The sequence below is a fragment of the Oncorhynchus clarkii genome, chromosome 29, assembly GCF_045791955.1.
Source record: "Oncorhynchus clarkii lewisi isolate Uvic-CL-2024 chromosome 29, UVic_Ocla_1.0, whole genome shotgun sequence".
Lineage (NCBI taxonomy): Eukaryota > Metazoa > Chordata > Actinopteri > Salmoniformes > Salmonidae > Oncorhynchus > Oncorhynchus clarkii.
In genome coordinates this window covers 11,303,487-11,324,638 of record NC_092175.1, presented here as the reverse complement: position 1 = coordinate 11,324,638, position 21,152 = coordinate 11,303,487, and the positions used below count along the sequence as shown (strand labels likewise).

General features: G+C 42.3%; 1 protein-coding gene and 1 non-coding gene across 19 annotated transcripts in view; both read right to left on the bottom strand.

Moving 5' to 3' along the window:
• Positions 1-6,782: 6,782 nt before the first annotated feature.
• Positions 6,783-6,910, bottom strand: LOC139388823 (U6atac minor spliceosomal RNA). Its single transcript, XR_011629348.1, has one exon. It is a non-coding gene; the product is annotated as a U6atac minor spliceosomal RNA (small nuclear RNA).
• Positions 6,911-10,952: 4,042 nt separating this feature from the next.
• LOC139388747 (formin-binding protein 1-like) overlaps positions 10,953-21,152 on the bottom strand; it is a 103,228-nt gene continuing 93,028 nt past the window's right edge. For 4 of the 18 annotated variants that reach the window (XM_071135631.1, XM_071135637.1, XM_071135635.1 and 1 more), the window contains 6 exons: positions 18,626-18,735; positions 18,119-18,251; positions 17,641-17,771; positions 17,356-17,528; positions 16,999-17,157; positions 10,953-15,060 (listed from right to left, as the gene is read on the bottom strand). In XM_071135631.1, the coding sequence (XP_070991732.1) occupies positions 15,053-15,060; positions 16,999-17,157; positions 17,356-17,528; positions 17,641-17,771; positions 18,119-18,251; positions 18,626-18,735 (714 nt within the window). In that variant the 3' untranslated portion in view covers positions 10,953-15,052. Of the gene's footprint in view, positions 15,061-16,978; positions 17,158-17,355; positions 17,529-17,640; positions 17,772-18,118; positions 18,252-18,625; positions 18,736-21,152 lie in introns of those variants that run through there. The other 14 variants (XM_071135647.1, XM_071135634.1, XM_071135638.1 and 11 more) reach the window with 6 other exon arrangements.

The window sequence follows — 21,152 nt, the reverse complement described above, 5'->3', positions numbered from 1 at the left end:
CTCAGTACATATAAGAAACTTGACAAAAAAAATGTATTTCATTACTTTAACAGAAAGTTTCCTAAAATACTTTATATCAAATCAAATCAAATGTATTTATATAGCCCTTCGTACATCAGCTGATATCTCAAAGTGCTGTACAGAAACCCAGCCTAAAACCCCAAACAGCAAGCAATGCAGGTGTAGAAGCACGGTGGCTAGGAAAAACTCCCTAGAAAGGCCAAAACCTAGGAAGAAACCTAGAGAGGAACCAGGCTATGTGGGATGGCCTGTCCTCTTCTGGCTGTGCCGGGTGGAGATTATAACAGAACATGGCCAAGATGTTCAAATGTTCATAAATGACCAGCATGGTCGAATAATAATAAGCTAGAACAGTTGAAACTGGAGCAGCAGCACAGTCAGGTGGACTGGGGACAGCAAGGAGTCATCATGTCAGGTATTCCTGGGGCATGGTCCTAGGGCTCAGGTCAATTGAAACTGGAGCAGCAGCACGGCCAGGTGGACTGGGGACAGCAAGGAGTCATCATGTCAGGTAGTCCTGGGGCATGGTCCTAGGGCTCAGGTCCTCCGAGAGAGAGAAAGAAAGAGAGAAGGAGAGAATTAGAGAACGCACACTTAGATTCACACAGGACACCGAATAGGACAGGAGAAGTACTCCAGATATAACAAACTGACCCTAGCCCCCCGACACATAAACTACTGCAGCATAAATACTGGAGGCTGAGACAGGATGGGTCAGGAGACACTGTGGCCCCATCCGAGGACACCCACGGACAGGGCCAAACAGGAAGGATATAAGAATGGCGCCGGGGGAGAAGGCTGCCTTTTAGCGGGCTCCTAACCAATTGTGCTATTTTGTGTGTTTTGTCGTGTTGTTTGTAACATTTTTTGTACATAATGTTTCTGCCACCATCTCTTATGACCGAAAAGAGCTTCTGGATATCAGAACAGTGATTATTCACCTCGAACTGGACAAAGGTTTTTCTTTAACGAGTCATCATTCGCATGAAGAGAAGATGCCAATACAGGGGACTTAGATTGGGGCGCCTTATGAGAATTAGTTGGTGAGTGAGTAACCCGCCTCTACCATCTGTCCTATTGGCCAACGTGCAGTCATTGGAGAATAAACTGGGTGAGTTCTGTTCAAGATTATCCTACCAAAGGGACATTAAAAACTGTAATATCTTATGGTTCACCTAGTTGTGGCTGAAAGACAACATGGAAAATATACTGTTGGCTGCTTTTTCCATGCATCGGCAAGACAGAACAGCTGCCTCTGGTAAGACAAGGGGTCTGTGTCTATTTGCCAAAAACGTAATCAAATATTAAGGAAGTGTCAAGGTTTTGCACATCTGAGGTAGAGTATCTCATGATAAGCTGTTTAGCGCTATTTACCAAGAGAGTTTTCATCTATATTTTTGTAGCTGTCTATTTACCACCACAAACCAATGCTGGCACTAAAATCGCACCCAACGAGCTGTAAAAAGCCATAAGAGAATACTCATCCAGAGCCTGCGCTCCTAGCGGCCAGGGACTTTAATGCAGGGAAACTTAAATCCATTTTACCTCATTTCTATGTGCAACAAAGGGAAAAAAACTAAAGCAGGGAGTACCAGAGTACCAGGGGGGCCCTTTTTTTACGCTGCTGCTACTCGTTGTTTATTATCTATTGTCTACACACAATCACTTTACCCCTACCTACATGTACATATGACCTTAAATACCTCAACTAACCTTTACCCCCGCACATTGACTCTGTACCAGTACCCCCTGTATATAGCCTCGTTATTGTTATTTTATTGTTGCTCTTTTATTTTTAACTTCAGTTTATTTATTTATTTATTTTTCTTCACTATTATTTTTCTTAAAACTGCATTGTTGGTTAAGGGCTTGTAAAGTAAGCATTCAATGGTAAAGCTTTGACAGAGCCTGGACTCGAACTCAGGAACTCAGGAAATATATGACTCTGTTCCCACAATCATTGTGAAACCAAAAAACATACATTCCCACAACTTCCAAGGAACCAAATGTGCTAGCTGGGTAATGATTACAAGACTATGAGAAAGGAGACTAGAAAATGAAAAGTGATCAAGAAAGAAAAGGAGAGGGGATGAGTTGGCATCAGTTCTCTTGGATCAGTCTGTCTGGGCTATAACCCCATGGTCACTTTCAGTCAATAGTCCTACCCCTCTCACAAGCCAAATGCCAGCTGCTGATCTTTGGCCCAGCAAGAGGTGATTTTTGAGAAGAATTAAATCCAAATGAATCATTTTTACATTGTACCCTTTTCTATTTTTTCATCAATATATTTTTCTTAGCATTTCCAGATGTTTCTCAGGAAATAAGCACATTTCTTGGCAGGACATAGCTCTCCACTGCTAGCACATAACACCCCGAGAACCATATGTTTCTTAGAGCTTGGTGAGAGGGTGTTTGTCCTATGGTTATTTTGCATACAACTTTACCACAACTTTCTGGGAATGGTGCAGGAAAGTTGGTTGGCTATGAAACATTCTCAGCACATTTAAGGAACAACAAAAAAAGTAATATTCTTGGTATTTCATTACTTTAACAGAATGTTATTTTTTTTTTGTATTTTATTATTTTACCCCATTTTTTTCTCCCAATTTCAATTACGATCTTACCTCCTCACTGCAACTCCCCAACGGCCTCGAGAGAGGCGAAGGTTTAGTCATGCGTCCTCCGAAACATGACCCGCCAAACCACACTCCCTAACATCCGCCCGCTTAACCCGGAAGCCAGCTGCACCAATGTGTCGGAGGAAACACCGTTCAACTGACAACTAGAGTTAGCCTGCAGGCGCCCGGCCTGCCACAAGGAGCCGCTAGAGTGCAATGAGACAAGTAAAGCCCCCCAGGCCAAACCCTCCCCTAACCCAGACAACACTGGGCCAATTGTGTGAGGCCCTATGGAACAGAACGTATTCTAAAGGTTCTAACATAGTTACGTTTCAAATCAAATTTGGTAATGTTCTAAGAACGTTCCCTAACTGGTTTAACATTGGGGATATTTTCAAATATACTGAACAAAAATATAAATGCTACATGCAACAATTTTTTATTTTTTACTGTGAGAAAATCAGTCAATTTAAATTAATTCATTAAGCCCTATTCTATGGATTTCACATGACTGGGAATTGGGCCTCACAATGGGCCTAAGGAGCTCATCACAGTATGTCTGTGCATTCAAATTGCCATCGATAAAATGCAATTGCGTTTGTTGTCCATAGTTTATGCCTACCCATACCATAACACCACAGCCACCATGAGGCACTTTGTTGACAGCGTAGACATCAGTAAACTGCTTTACTACATGACGTCATTCGTCTGCAGTAGTGAGGCCGGTTGGACATACTGCCAAATTCCCTAAAATGACGTAGGAGGAGGCTTATGGTAGAGATATGAACATTAAATTCTCTAGCAACAGCTTTGGTGGCCATTCTGGCAGTCAGCAAAACTTGAGGCATCTGTGCGCAATGTAGAGTGGCCTTGTATTGTCCCTAACACAAGGTGCACCTGTATACTAATCATACTGTTTAATCAACTTCTTGATATGCCACACCTGTCAGGTGGATGGATTATTTTAGCAAAAGAGAAATTCTTACTAACAGGCACGTAAACAAATTTGTGCAAAATATTTGACAGAATATACACTTTGCATGTTGCGTTTATATATTTGTTCAGTATAGTTGGACAAAATTAGATCACCAAATTCTAACACTGCACCTCTGCAAGTCTTTCCCTCTCTCCATCTTTTTTCTTCTCTCTCTTTCCCTCTCTCTCTCTTATGACAGGATTTTTCAAAGGTTTATCAATGAACTTCCAGTGAATCTATACAGAAATGTTTTTGTGAAGTAGAACAACTATGAGGAAACTGTTCAGACAAGGAGCTGGCGTTGCATGGCTAGGCTGCGCAATCAAACATGACCCCATGTATCCTATTCATGTGAAAATACTGTGACACCCGCAAAGTTCATTCGATCCCACGAGAATGCATGCATGAGAGAGAGAGAGAGAGAGAGAGAGAGAGAGAGAGAGAGAGAGAGAGAGAGAGAGAGAGAGAGAGAGAGAGAGAGAGAGAGAGAGAGAGAGAGAGAGAGAGAGAGAGAGAGAGAGAGAGAGAGAGAGAGAGAGAGAGAGAGAGAGAGAGAGAGAGAGAGAGAGAGAGAGAGAGAGAGAGAGAGAGAGAGAGAGAGAGAGAGAGAGAGAGAGAGAGAGAGAGAGAGAGAGAGAGAATAAATAAATATCTCTCTGGGCGCTTGGGGGTTTAAACTTTGTGACACACAGATTTCAGTCTCCTTCTCCCCAGATCAACTCTGCTTCCACCTTTCCTTCCCCTACTAATAAGCACCCAGCAAATGAGAGAGGCAAAATTATAGGCTAGTCAGCGGAGTGACTTCCCACTGCCTGCAGGAAAGTGAAAAGTTGATCCTAAACTTTAGGTCATAAAACATAGGCAGGCCTGCATTGTAAATGGATAACATCATCAAGAGATGGCTTACGACCACCAGCTAGGCTACTGTAGCTGTGAAAGCACCTAAAGGGCGTGTTCATGTATTGTCCACACACATACTGTAGGCCTATCTATCTACAAATGGATGCAAGGGGAGGCAGATATAATTCATCTAAATAATTAGTCTATTATTCTATACTCCTTCTCTGTAACCTTGTAGGCCTTATCCCCAATAACCTTTTTTTAATAGACTGTTGTTGACCATGTAAAGGTCTTAAAGCCAGCTGGCAGTTGACCATGGTCATGATGTTGATGCAGGGGAGTTGACCAGCATTTCGGGCTTTTTGTTGGGACCAGCACAGCACTGAATAAGCCATGGAGCTCCACTGGGCAGCAGACAGCCCTGGTTCAAGGAGTACCTCAGCGCTCAGTTCAGCCTCAGCTAGCTGCATGGAGGGGAGCAGAGCGGAGGTGACGACATATTTATTCCAGATGGAGAAGAGGACCGATCGACCAACAGACCCAGCTGCTGCTGACCCACGTTTTACTCTCACATCTTTCCCTTTTCGCCCCCTGCTTTTCAAAATTAATCCCCCCTTCTTCTTTTTTTACCATGAAGTACAGATGGTTAAAAAATTGCCGTTCTTTCACTAATTTAATGAAAACAAAGCAAAAACAAAAACAAATAGAACAAACACCATGGATTTGAAGTGTTTTTTATTTTTTTTATTTAATGTGGATACTTGTGTCTATCCACATTTGTAATTTTGTTTAGGCTAGCCTACCTGACAGCGTGGGGTTTGTTGTCAGTGGTCCAGGGACTCTTGACTCCTGACTCTTCACCGATGCTGTCTGTGTTTTGACTGCATTTCCTTTCATTCGGTTCTCATGAAGTGCACATACTGATTTCAATGGAAATCATGCAAACAGTCTTGGCTGTGAAAAAGGGCTCCCATGATCGAGAATTACTGAGGAGGGACTGGAACTGATGACACACAACACGGTTGAGCTCTGCGGTGCAGGGTGTTAGAGTTACGGGTCCCTCATGTCTTCCTCTAGAGCTGAAATTGAACATGACAAAAACCTAATATAACAAAGCCTAAAGAACTTGTTCACCTCTATACTGGCACAGACTTTAATATCTCAGTAGCCCGGAACTCTCTCAGTTCAGTCCAGGCTACTACCCGCCTCCAGGCCTGCTGGCTACAACATCAAAATATTATCAAAGTCATTGATGACAAAGGTTTGATACTGGTTTCAGCAGGGTGCACATATTAGATAGAGCTAGAGCAGTAGAGAAACCGAGTCATACACTGCTGCAATACCTATCTCACCAGTCTGCCTGCCTGATGCAGGAGCCACAGACACACACACACACACACCGAGATCTCCTGCTGTGGTCTGTGGTCTGGGCAGAGGGCCCTGATGTCTTACACAGAGACAGAGACAAATATTTTAGCAATCTTTATTACAGACACTTCACCCGCTGGTCAGGCATACCTTTATGAGGGATATGGTTGGAGGCAGGAATTGATCTTGTTCTGTCTTTGGTAGAACATGACTGCCCTCTTCTGGTCTCTTCTGGTCATTGGCGAGCAGCAAACCACCCTGCATACCACTGCTGGCTTGCTTCTGAAGCTAAGCAGGGTTGGTACTGGTCAGTTCCTGGATGGGAGACCAGATGCTGCTGGAAGTGGTGTTGGAGGGCCAGTAGGAGGCACTCTTTCCTCTGGTCTAAAAAATATCCCAATTCCCCAGGTCAGTGATTGGGTGCCGCCTTTTGGATGGTACGTTAAACAGGTGTCCTGACTCTCTGTCATTAAAGATCCCATGGCACTTATTGTAAGAGTAGGGGTGTTAACCCCGGTGTCCTGGCTAAATTCCCAATCTGGCCATCAAACCATCACGGTCACCTAATAATCCCCAGTTTACAATTGCCTTATTCATCCCCTGTAACTATTCCCCAGGTCGCTGCAAATGAGAATGTGTTCTCAGTCAACTTACCTGGTAAAATAACGGATAAATAAATTGAAAAAACCTACACAAAGATTTCAGTATGTAATTAAGAAGCATTCTCATCTGCAGTACAGTGTTACGTGCTGTTATCTGTTTTCTTATGTTTTGGGGCATGAGTAGCAACTTAATTTTGTGAATATTAATGCAAATTGATAATTCTTAAAACCAAAAGCAGCCAATGAAATAACAGTCCTAGTAAGCATAAAGGTTCATAATTCTTATCATGTCTTTTTGTGTGTGTGTGAAGTACATATTTCTGTGAGAATTAAATCAATTTCAAGGGGATGTATCAATTAAAAACTTGGTTGAAGATGCCACGAAGTAAGTGGCAATGCCTTAACCATATGTGTGTTGAAGGCCACTGGGGCCTCTTCCATCCTTGTCAAGGGGAGTGCTAACCTTCTCTCCTTTCATACAACACAACGAGGTATGTGGAAATTATCGCTATATAAGCCACGGCTAGAATATCAACTTCTCGTTCACGGTTAGTAAAATTGAATCTGACATTTTGGGCAAATATACAATAACAGTAAAACGTATTATGTCCCCATACGTGTAATATTTTCTAACATCCAAATCAGTGGTTATATACGTTTTATTCGTTGTATTAATATATCCTTCCCAGAATGCATTGTATTTTATTTACATATTTTTAGTGTGGGCCAATGACATTGAGTTATAGATACCACGTTTTTCAATCCAGGAAGTCAATAAAATATTTTCGAATTGGAGCCAGATCGTTTTAAAACAAAACGATACGCTATGAAACAACTAGGTGTCTGATTTTCGTTAGTTGTCTACCTACTTTCGCCCTTGTCTCGAAGACTAACAATGTTGTTTGGTAGTAGTTCGCTGTGGTTTTCTCCCCTCCAGCCTCTCTCAGCTGATAGCAATGATGTGTATAGTATGAAGCGTTACATATGAGACGTTGGTATATGAGGTATTATACGTGTCTATACCTCGATTGTAAAATGTAATATTCAACTAACTGGTATTTTTTTGTACATTTTGTATTTTATTAGGATCCCCATTAGCTGTAGCAAAAGCAGCAGCTACTCTTCCTGTGGTCCACACAAAACATGACACATTAGATAATACATAAATAACATTAATAGACAAGGACAGAACTGCATAATTGTTTTTAAGGCACATGTAGCCTACATATCAATACATACAGAAACTATCTAGGTCAAATAGGGGAGAGGTGTTGCTTTATCTGTTGTTTAAACCAGGTTTGCTGTTTATTTGAGAAATATGAGATGGAATGGAGTTCCATGCAATAATGGCTCTATATAAAACTACGCTTTCTTGCATTTATTCTGGATTTAGGGACTGTGAAAAGACTGGTGGTCCTGGTGGCATGTCTGGTGGGGTAAGTGTGTAAACAATTTGGGATTTTCAACACATTAATGTTTCTTATAAATAAGAAGTGATGCAGTCAGTCTCTCTTCAACTCTTAGCCAAGAGAGACTGGCATGCATAGTATTTACAGTTGAAGTCGGAAGTTTACATACACTAAGGTTGAAGTCATTAAAACTCATTTTTCAACCACTCCACACATTTCTTGTTGACAAACTATAGTTTTGACAAGTCAGTTAGGACGTCTACTTTGTGCATGACAAAAGTAATTTTTCCAACAAATGTTTACAGACAGATTATTTCACTTATCACAATTCCAGTGGGTAAGAAGTTGACTGTGCCTTTAAACCGTTTGGAAAATTCCAGAAAATGATGTCATGGCTTTAGAAGCTTCTGATAGGCTATTTGACATCAGTTGAGTCAATTGGAGGTGTCCTTGTGGATGTATTTCAAGGCCTACCTTCAATCTCAGTGCCTCTTTGCTTGACATCATGGGAAAATCAAAATAAATCAGACAAGACCTCAGAAAAAAATTGTAGACATCCACAAGTCTGGTTCATATTTTGGAGCAATTTCCAAATGCCTGATGGTACCATGTTCATCTGTACAAACAATAGTAAGCAAGTATGAACACCATGGGACCACGCAGCCGTTATACCGCTCAGGAAGGAGACACGCTCTATCTCCAAGAGATGAACGTGCTTTGGTGCAAAAAGTGCAAATCAATACCAGAACAACAGCAAAGGACCTTGTGAAGATGCTGGAGAAAACCGGTACAAAGGTATACATATCGGAGGAAAAAGAGGGAGGCTTGCAAGCTGAAGAACACCATCCCAAACGTTGAAGCACGGGGGTGGCAGCATCATGTTGTGGGGGTGCTTTGCTGCAGGAGGGACTGGTGCACTTCTCAAAATAGATGGCATCATGAGGGAGGAAAATTATGTGGATGTATTGAAGCAACATCTCAAGACATCAGTCAGGAAGTTAAAGCTTGGTCGCAAATGGGTCTTCCAAATGGACAATGACCCAAAGCATACTTCCAAAGTTGTAGCAAAATGGCTTAATAAGGACAACAAAGTCAAGGTATTGGAGTGGCCATCACAAAGCCCTGACTTCAAACCTATAGAAACGTTTGACCCAAGTTATAGGCAATGCTACCGAATACTAATTGAGTGTATGTAAACTTCTGACCCACTTGGAATGTGATGAAAGAAATAAAAGATGAAATAAATCAGTCTCGCTACTATTATTCTGACATTTCACATTCTTAAAATAAAGTGGTGATCCTAACTGACCTAAGACAGGGCATTTTTACTAGGATTAAATGTCAGTAATTGAGTTGAAATGTATTTGGCTAAGGTGTATGTAAACTTCCGACTTCAACTGTATAAAAGCCCTCTGACTACAATGAAGAGAAAGACGTCCCGCTTTGTTCTGGGCCAGCTGCAGCTTAACTCGGTCTTTCCTTGCAGCTCTCAACCACACAGCTGGACAATAATCAAGAGAAGACTAGAGCCTGCAGGACTTGCTTTTTGGAGTGTGGTGTCAAAAAAGCAGAGCATCTCTTTATTACAGACAGACCTCTCCTAAATCTTTACAACCATTGAATCTTTATGTTTTGACCATGACAGTTTACAATCTAAGGTAACACCAAGTAATTTAGTCTCCTCAACTTGTTCAACAGCCACACCAGTCATTACCAGATTCAGCTGAGGTCTAGAATGCCGCAATAGAGTGATTATTGGACGACACTACAACTCCTCATAACAGATACGTGTATCACCTCAAATATAACGACTCATACTACATTCGGTTACATTCTACTATTGTTTACATATTGTGCGTCATGTTCAATGGGCCAAGAGAATGAAAATACAAGCGACAGAACCTAGCAACACTTTCCTGTGGATATCTCCAACTCCTACCGCCAAAAGGACCAGCAGCATGTACAACCGGTAAAGTAAGTGTAAATACCATTTTATTCCACATTCTGTCTTGTAGAGACTGTCTTTTTTAGTGCGACTTCAGTCAGACAGAAAATCCATGGAGTAACCATGATAACAGTCTGATGTTTAGGCAAGCCCCAAGACAGAGCCTCTCCAACCCTAAGTTGTCCAACCATCCCTACTTCACCCTGGAGAGACTGGGGCCTGTGCTTAGACCGCTGGCAGGTGGAGGTACAGTCAGAGGCCTGAACAGCGACTCCGTCAACTCTCTATCGGTTTCTTGCTTGTAGTCTTGTTTTATTCTCGCTCTGAACTGCTGCTACTTCATGTAGTAGGTGTATGGATGCTCCGTTTGTGTAACGACATTGTTGTCATCTCCTCTTTCTCTAATGTTTATCTTCACTGATACGCAAGTATTTTAAAGTGTGCCCGACAACTGATGTAAAAGGGCTTTATAAATACATTTGATTGTATGCAAGTCTTTATACTGCATGTATTGGTTATCTAATCTTTCTCACTGGTAGGGTTCTGTTTTTTTCCCAGATGGTTTCACTACGACAGGTGATGATACCAGGCAAGTAATACGCCAGTCATCTGACGATTTCACTGTCAATAGTTTTACTTTTCTTCTGACCAACACGTTCCTCGCCTTTCCCACCTTCCCCCGTTCTCCCCCAGTGGACAGTGTGTGACTTGAGTTTAATCAGTCATCTGTGGTGGATCGTGGACTTGTGCAACCTGTGGTTATACTGGACCTCGCTGAGGTAAGCTAACACCCTCCCCATTCTCAGGTGATTCACCTGGTATTGTCACAATTGTATTCAGTTCTAGTCAAGTTTATTCCATTTTAACCTCTAACCCAGGTTGTTTGTTCTTGGAAAAAACTTACTTGAATGACTAAACTACTAAACTGGGCAGAAATGACAAAGTGTCAACATTAGCCTGCTAATAATCACTGAAACAAAAGGTAGACAGTCAGGATTTCCAAACATGATGGAAAGAGGAGCATTTGTGGGGCTATTTGACAGCAGAACGAACACCAGTCTTAGACTTGGAGAGCATCAGAAGTTCAACAAATGATGGATAATGGAATTTCCCCCCTCAAATTGTCCTTGCACAATGTGGCAGTGTTGTTCTCCGGACCACAGCGAAGACCAGTTATTTTCAACATGTATTTAATTGGCACAGTTAACACAATACAAAGTATTCAGTGCTCCGAAATGCAAGCATATACCAAATGGAACACAAACAACAAAAAAGTGCGAAACACACCATTTGGCAGACTTTACAAAACAAAAACAATAAAACAAAGTCTTAGCAAAGCGAGAGAGAAAAAAAGTAACGGTAGGTCCTTTTAATCGTTAAAACCTTAAAAAATAGACTGTTTATTTCCTTTTTTTTTTGTCTTAGTTGTATCAATATTTATTTATATATTTATATATATATTCTCTCTAATTCCAACAAGCCATTTCTTCTGTACAGGTGCACTGGGGCCAGGCTGAAGATCTAGGATGATCCGAGTCCAGTATTAGCAGGAGAGGAGATAAGCAGATTCCACTCTATACTGGCTCACTTCTGAGTGGCTCTATCTGTCTGTCGGCGCACTACAGATATGCACCTTCTGACGGTCTGCATGGGAATCAGTTTTGCCTTTTCACTTCTCACAAACAAAACAACTGCCAAATCAATATCCACAATAATCAAAATAAGAGATGGACGGATGGGAATAGCAAAAGGAGACTTTGACCTGACCTGATCCTCGGCCAAAGAACTTATAGATTTGCGCTGCTTTTAAATTATGACAAGTAACGGGGACTCCAAATGATGATGGATCACTGTTCGTTTGTTGTTCTAATGATAATATACACAGTTTGCATTGATACAATTTCAGTTGCTGCCCTTTGAAATGTTGCTTGAGTACTAATATTGTAATAAAAAAAAGTTTCAAGACACTCTTGAGCCTGGTCAAAGTAGTGCACGAAATAGGGAATAGAGTGCCATCACTAACGGCTTCATTAGACAAAACAAATATTTGTTATTCATTACTTCGTCTGCAGTGACTTCAGGCAGATCAAACAACTGGTTTCATCATTATAGGTGGTTTGTAGTTCAGGTGCAACAGTTTTCCAGCTAAAGAAACAACTAGCTACAAAATAAAAAGCTAAAATCTCATCGACCCAAAATTGGTAAAAAAATTATGATAAATAAAATGAAAAAAAAAAAAATGTATGTGCCTTTGAGAGAGGGAAACAGTGGACATCATCATCTCTGTAGATGTTATGGATAATCTACCTTGACTGCCACGTACAAAATACCCCCCCCCCCCCCCCCCCTCCAAAAAAACCTTTATAAAAAAGAAAACAAGAGACGTCTTTACCTATTCAACATACCACAGATAATAGAATGACATCTGTCTTTACACTAAGTGGTAGGATAAATCCATAGAGAGAGATAGAGGACTTTAGTGCCTAAAAGCCCATTTTATCATGGGCAGTGCCATTGAGGACTTTTACCATTTTGAAGTAGTCAACTGGGTGGGACTTCCTATGGGTTAAGGAAGGATCACATAATTCCATCCAGGTCACCAGGAGGGATCAGCCAATGAAGTATATGCATGAGCAAACATTCCAGAACTGCAGGTGGCAGTAAATTGCCAACTTTGGCTTTAAACCTGTTTAAACCTGTTCATACACACTCCAGCTGGCAATATGCACCCTTTCAGTTTGTTTGCCAACTCATGGTAGAAGAAAATTGACTACTTCAAAATGGAGATGGCCTCAATGGGCTGCCCATGCCCTCACAGATGCCATAATGGGACAGATACAATGATGCGATGTCTATCTAAGTCTATGGATTAAACTAGTTAAGGCCCAAAATGAAGTCTGTCTCGTCTCATATTCAGTCGCACACAACCTTGTGGGAAAGAAAGTGTGTGTGTGGATCACAGTATTACAATACTTCCATATACAGTAGTAAGTGGACCATGCAAATTACATGAGACATTTAACTAATCCTCAAGTTTTCTTCCGGGGACATTCTGTCTGTTGGGTAGGATATACAGTGGAGACGTTACACAGCACAGTATGTATCCACAGGATGAGGCTAGTGGAAGCTAACGACCACTTGCCTTCGACACACTTCTCAAACATGTACAATGTCAGCAAACAACATTACATACAGTATAACAAATTGACAAATTACATTTTATAACCATGTACTGTTTGCATAAAATCATTCAGAAACAGAAGTTTCGGGAATCCAAAACGTTCTTAGCTGAGATTTTGAGCAGGAGGAGTTACTGTGAGGGAGAGCACACACTCACTGTTAAAAAAAACACAGGTAGGTGAACATGCTTTCAGAGACGAGTCAAACAACAACAAAACAAAATACGGAAGCGCTAGTAGAGGATCCCCAGGCACAGAACCCAGAAGGTGACAAACAGGTTAAGAAGCGTAACAGGCAATGTGAGTTAACTGAAATAAACCCCCCCCCCCCCCCCCCCCGGAGCCGAGCTGTAGGGTGGCGAGTCAAAGAGGAGACAGGGCATGCATGCATACTGCACGCACTGCCCGAGAGGAGCCCCATCCTAAGCTGTGACATGGCCATCAACGCAGCCAATGACCAGCATCTGGGGTTTGAGGAGGGGAGGGGTGTGGCCAGAGAGAGGAGCAGACGAGATCAGTGGTGTATAGTACTTCAAAGTAAAAATATTTTTAAGTCATTTTTTGGGATATCTGTAATTGAATTTACTATTCATATTTTGGACAAAATTTACTTCACTACATTCCTAAAGAAAATAGTGTACTTTTTACTCCATACATTTTACCTGACACCCAAAAGTACTCGTTACATTTTGAATACTTAGCAGGACAGGAAAATGTTGCAATTCACTCACTTATCAAGAGACCATCCCTGGTCATCCTTACTGCTTCTGATCTGGCGGACTCATTAAACAAGAATGCTTCGTTTGATATTTGTTTGAGTGTTGCCTGAGTGTTGGAGTGTGCCCCTGGCTATCTGTTCATTTAAAAAACAAGAAAATAGTGCCTCCTAGTTTGCTTAATATAAGGAATGTGAAATCATTTGTACTTTAACTTTTGATACGTAAGTATATTTTAGCAATGACATTTACTTTTAACTTAACTTTTAACTTTCAACTTTTAATTTAGTAATTTTCTATTAAGGTATCTTTACTTTTACTCAAGTATGACAATTGGATACTTTTTCCACCACTTTGAGTGGATGCCAGTAACAACACATGATAGTATGGTAGGGAGAGAGTGCAGGTGAGATGAAGTAAAGTGAACCTGTCCCCTTTCCCACCCCAACCCCTCTCGGTCCTGGAGCTCCTAGTCCTGTCCCCTCCCCAGTCACGTATGGAGGATGTACATGATACTGACAAACACCACAGAAGACACACACCATAAATGAAGCTTTTTCATACACACATACAGTAAGATGACCAATCGGTCCATGTTTTAGTCCATTTGAAACCTGCAAAATATGGAGCTGCGGTCTGAGAGAGTGGAATGACTGCGTTGTTTCCATGGGTACTCCACGGCTCTCCAAGTGATGCTGAATCTGGACGGTTCCTTCTATGATGATGGCTCTGAGTCAATGAGTGAGAGAGAGAGATACGGCAACTGTATCCACCTGATTGGTTTGAATGCAAGGGTGGACTGGAGGGACACGGTTTGGCTTCCTCTCCAGCCTTCCTGTCTGATGGTCTGGTCAGGTGAGATGGTATGGGTGGGGTGTAAGCGGGTTTGTGGGGGGAGATTGTGTTGCTTCTTCCCCCCTTCCATGAGGGGGATCTGGTCTTGCCTCTGACCACACCCTGCCGTGCTTTAGGAAGGGGTTTGGGGAGGGGTGGCATGGGAGCGGGTTGGGATTTGAGGCGAGAGAGCTAACAGCCGCCATGGTAACGCCGCGTAGCGGAAGCTGAGTTAGTACATCGAGAGGCAAAGCTTTGCAGCGACAACGGAAGCAAAATTATAAATGTGTAATGGACTATTAAAAGATTTACGGGTGCAAAATTGTGATGCTTATTATTGTTGCTTCTGGTCAGAAACTGTTGCAAAAGAAGAGAACTCTACGTATGTATCGGGTTGGAAATTGAGATGCATCATTATCGATCTCCCGTTTTTGTCTCGGTCATGTCCCTCTCTCTTTCTGACTCTATGACAATAAAAGGAACGTGAATGTGGTTGCTCTGTCTCCGAGGCTGCTTGCCATTTCTGAGCCAGCCTCTCACACTTTTAGGAATCTGCAATTTGAAAGAAAAAAAACAACAAACAAACAAAAAATGAAGGAAAAAAAAGAACACGTTAGAGAGAGAGATCTCAGGGAAAGAAAATGTAGTTCACATACTAAATGAGGTGGAAGAAGAACTATTCTTTGCAATTTCCTTTGAAAGGAAATAATACTGTTCTCTGTCGTTAATATCAGTTACTGTACCTTAAAAGTCATATTTTTTATGATACTGTTTCTAAATGTTAAGTCTGGTGTGAATCTATCATTCCCAAAAACGAAAAGAGACACTTAAGCTTGTAACATGCACAAAAAAAAGGGGGGGGGGAAAGAGAAAATGACCATAACATGCCTCACATTTCATTTGGACCCCCATTTAGCAGGGTGATGAAATGGTTGTGTTAATAGCACTGTCAGAGACGGGATTACTTTCACCGGTATAGGAGAAAGAGTTGCGGAAGCATATTTGTTGAGCTTTTTGAGATTTGACAACAAAGTTGGAGTCTCTTCCAGCATGCCTTTTGGCCCTATGTTTGCACACTTCAGTAATCTTTAAAAGAGAAATGGCTGGATGTTTTAGTGGCATAAAACAGTTTCAACACCATACTGTAGCACAGACCATGCTTCTCAAATGGACTCATCTGCACCGAGGTGCTAATCAAAACCCATGCATGATCTGGCAACCAAGCACCGATGTTACAATCAGCCACACAACAACAAAAAATCCGTTCTCACAATGTTCTCACCGAGAATGAGGGAGAGAATAATGGTACAGCTCATTCTCAATCCTGAATTCCTCTACAACCGTTCTGGAAAATAAAGGCCCAGAAAGAAAAAAAAATAGCCCCTTCCTTGGACCTTTTAGTCTGTGACATTCGTGCATCTTTAACAGTATTCACTGAGCACTATAATAGCCTCCTGAGCTACATAATGCAGTCCTATGTATGGGGGTGAATCGTTGTGATTCGGTACATTCATTTGTCACAGTACAAAAAAAATATGATTGCATATGTTTTTTTTTGTTGTTTTTTTTACAGCAGAATCAAATAATAATTTGCATATTTCTACATTGTACAATCTAGCATGCTTTACTACTGGGGACAGCAAGCAGTTTTTTCCCCACACACACGATCCCGTGGTTTAACCTAAAAAAAAGTGTATTATAATATTTTGTTCTCTCCAAATATCACCTCGATACTGGCCTCTGTGGGAATATGATTCAGTGGTTAAGACCATCAACATTTGTAGTCAAACACACACGCACTTACATTTTGCCTTTTGGTTTTCATCCTGACCACAACTCTAGTCTACCTTTGAGGCCAGTTTCTATATGTTAAATACACCTTTGTCAGGTGATAAGAACATTTTGGGGGAAATATGACTGCAAGCATGTCAAGAACAAAAAAAGACAGCAGCACTCATTGATATCGTCCGTACAACCGGCCCTGATTCCCATCGAGTTGACTGGAAGTAACGACAGAAAGTTCTCCTGGCAAACAAGAGGTAACGAGGAGAGAATTCTCTCAGAACCGGTGGGAAAAGAACGCTCCGAGGTCAAGTTTCCCCCTTAGTACAGATCTAGGATCAGCTTCCCCACCCCCAATCATGATCTTAACCATTATTGTGGGAAATGTAAAAAAACGACCCAAGATCAGTGTCTAGGGATAACTTCGCCCTACACCAAAAACAGCCAATACCTCTTTTAAAACTATCCTGTCTCCCAAATGCATTGAGATACCCATCACATACAACACCACAGTGCATGGGACCGATCTCAGCTACATGGTAATCATAACAGAGGCACATGGAGACTTCTGGTTGGTCCATCATTCAGAGTAAAGAGAGTGGGAGGAGTGTACTCAACTCCCCGAGCCCCGCCCCCCCCTGAAAACGAAAAAAAAAATGCCCTCGGCCCCAAAAGAAAACCCCTTCAGTTAAATGTACGTCATAGCACCTTTGGCGTTTGTTTCCAAAAGGACCTCGACATAAGACGTGGGCACGTAGCCTTCCTCCTCTTCGTTTCTGCGGACGCGTGTCCAGCCATCACCTTTATCCTCCTCTATCACATACAACAGCTCTCCCTCTGTCACTGATATAGTCCCCTCATTATGACCTAGTGGAGGGGAAGAGGAGGAAAATAGGTGGAATAAGAAAGAGAGAAAGTGAGAAGAAGAGGGGGGGGGGGGGGGAGAGAAAGGCAGTAAAGTGTCAAAACAAGGTGGAACAGTGTTATTGTTGCATATCTCTCAAATAGTCAAATAGATGTTCAAGCCCACATTACCCGTGTTGTTGTCTCTGATTGGTGTATTACCTGTTAAAGGTGTATTACCTTCAAATTGGTAGATGGCTTTACAGGTGCCGATAGTGGGCAGCGTCTCCTCATCCCCATCGTCAAACTCATCATCAAACTCTGGAGTGTTGGCTATGGCCACCTTGACCTGAGTCTCTGAACTCTGCTCCTCTGTGTAACTGCCATCCGGGCTGCTCAAGGACCAACACACACACACACAGTAACTATAGCAACCTCACAACACAACATTACAGTAACAAACTACAACGTGTTGAATAATGGAGTGTGTGTGTGTGTTTACTGTACCTCTCTCTGTCCTGTGCACAGTTGTTGGCAACCGTGCTGCTGTTGCTGTTCTGTGTCTCGTACAGACCACTCTGTCTCCTGGGAGGATCGCTCTTCGATGGTAACCTCCCCTCCACCTCAGCTAGCCATCCCTGGTACACACGCGCGCGCGCACACACACACGCTTACGTTAGGATTGTGAGATGAGATTTGCTAGTGCAGTGCAGTCCAGAGTCAGATATAGCCTTCTTACTAAGGCTCCTTTCTCTATTACACCAAGCCAGAACAAATAGAGGCCGCCAAGGCAGTGCATCATTTCCAAATAAGGAAGAGGAGAAGTCAGGACTCTGGAGCACTTTACTGTTTGATCTAATGAGGTACTGCCTTAGCAAAGCCAAACAAGATAACTATGCTACTAACAACACTGAGTACCTCCAGCATCTAGAAATACAGTACATTCCTATCTGGGATAGTTCGAGATTAGTTACTCAAGACTCACCTCGAATTTCTGCACCTCGGACTGCAGTTTCTCGATGTTCATTGCCATCTCTACTAGGCGGGGGTCCACACTGGCAGGGTCACCCATCTGAGGGTTCTTCTCATACACCCCCTTCATCTTAGTTAGGGCATCTCTGACGGACAGAGGAAGAGAGAGTGACACATGAATACTCAAGACATGCTCCGACAAATAGATAGCTTAGTCTAAAGCTGATCAAGACAACAGCATTTCCCCTAAATCTACCCCTGAGTATTAATATCCATCCCAAAGTTTTACTGGGCAAATTTTGGTCCATAAAAAGTCTGGCTGACAGTAAAGACTTGGGGGAGCTTTTATGGAGGAGTTAGGACATCATTTCCATACAAATATGGCTGAGGCTTATGTTGCAGACACACACACACACACACACACACACACACACACACACACACACACACACACACACACACACACACACACACACACACACACACACACACACACACACACACACACACACACACTTACTTCTGGTCCATCTCTTTCTGGATGTCCTTGTTTAAGTCGTCTATCTTGGCCTGAAGCTTCTTTCTTCTCTGCTCTGGGGGCAGGTGGCTGAAGTCCTCTGGTCCAGAGCCCTTATGGAGAGAGATAAATACAACAATTAAAAAGAGAGAGAGATAGTGGAAGAGAGGAAGAAAAGTTGTGGACAAAGTGAGTTTCAGGAGCATTCTACATTGTGTCTCTAAACGGATGAATATACAGTATAACATATTCTAACACCCCTCTCAGATGTTCAGTATCTCTATGTAACACCGTAATCCTTCAGGTGCTTAGAATCCTTCAGAATCCTTAGGGGGTTTCTCTGTGTACTTGTGAGCCATTCAACCACCTTTAACCTATTCAGTCCCAAGCCTGAAAAGATATTAGGATGTATCACATTACTTCATATCCAGTCAAATCACATTTTCGGTGTTCATATTTCAGTATCACCATAACTGCCAAGATAGAAGCGTAAAAGGAGGTAGTGTATCTGAAATGGAAACTGTGGGGCCATTTAAGGGCAGAGGATCGCATTTCCTAATGAAGGAGCTTCCTGGATAGAATAAATATCGATAATCTCTGATGATGAGTCATTCACTCTGTTTTCTGTGTTCAATTGGGCCTGCTCCACTTTCCCAAGTAAGCTGCCTGTATATGTCCTGTATATACTGCAGTTCATAGATACACCACTTGGTGGTACTATTTGGTTATATTTCTTACATACACAGGTAATTATTGTGTCACAAATCCCTGTAAAGCAATACAATACAATGGATAATTATACATTAATTAACTGTCATTGTATTGTTAGCAATTCAAATGATATTCATTGTTGCTTTCCTCACATTTTATATATTGCTTTCAGATTGGCTTATTTGACTAGCCATAGTATTCATGGTATTTATCTGATCATGTGCTTGGACTGGATATGTTAAGGCTCAGACAACAATACTTGTATCATAAAAGGGACAAAGGTCAACTTCCTACTTCGCCAGGGGTCAGGGGTCAGAGGTCACTGGGGTTTACTGGTGAGAAAGCCAATATAAGCACAGTAGCAGGCCAGGCTACCATGGCGATGACCTTCCTTACCTCATTAGCTGCACTGCGTGCAACACTTACCAACCAGAAAACATGCAACATTGTCTGGTTCATGCTCAAATTCATACTTACATGATTTATACAAATGGTTGATCACTAGAATAAAGAACAGCCTGCTTGCTGTTGATTGATGTAAAAACAAAATACTCCACACAGGCGATAATTCTTTCATGAGACAAGGTGCTATACAGGTGAAACACAATATATACAAAATTATGTGGACACCCCTTCAAATTAGTGGATTCGGTTATTGCAGCCACACCCGTTGCTGACAGGTGTATAAAACCGAGCACACAGCCATGCAATCTCCATAGACAAACATTGGCAGTAGAATGGCCTTACTGAAGACTTCAGTGACTGTCAATGTGGCACCGTCATCGGATGCCACCTTTCCAACAAGTCAGTTCATCAAATGTCTGCCCTGCTAGAGCTGCCCCTGTCAACTGTAAGTTCTGTTATTGTGAAGTGGAAACGTCAAGGAGCAACACCGGCTCAGCTGCGAAGTGGTAGGCCACACAAGCCCACAGAACGGGACCGCCAAGTGCTGAAGCGCGTAACCCATAAAATTGTCTGTCCTTGGTTGCAACACTCATTCCTGAGTTCCTAACTGCCTCTGGAGGCAATGTCAGCACAAGAACTGTTGCAGCCGCACACAAACCTAATGCCAAGCGTCAGCTATAGTGGTAAAGCTAGCCGCCATTGGACTCTGGAGCAGTGGAAACACGTTCTCTGGAGTGATGAATCACGCTTCACGATCTGGGTTTGGCGTATGCCAGGAGAATGCTACCTGCCCCAATGCATAGTGCCAAGTGTAAAGTTTGGTGAGGAGGAATAATGCTCTGGGGCTGTTTTTCATGGTTCAGACTAGGCCCCTTGGTTCCAGTGAAGGCAAATCTTAATGCTACAGCATACAATGACATTCTAGATGATTCTGTGCTTCCAACTTTGTGGCAAAAGTTTGGGGAATGCCCCTGTGCACAAAGCAAGCTCCATATAGAAATGGTTTGTCAAGATCGGTGTGGAAGAACTTGACTGGCCTGCACAGAGCCTTGACCTCAACCCCATCGAACACCTTTGGGATGAATTGGAACACCGACTGCGAGCCATGCCTAATCGCCGAACATAAGTGCCCGACCTCACTAATGCTCTTGTGGCTGAATAGAAGCAAGTCCCCGCAGCAACGTTCCAACATCTAGTGGAAAGCCTTCCCAGAAGAGTGGAGGCTGTTATAGCAGCAAAGCAAAGGGGGGGGGGGGGGGACCAACTCCATTGACTTTGGAATGAGGTGTTCGACAAGTAGGTGTCCACATACTTTTGGTCATGTTGTGTATCTTTACCCAGAAACTTACCTGTTCAACATACATTTCACACTCATTTGCATATCTACTTGATTACATTTAACCACTGGTCAACT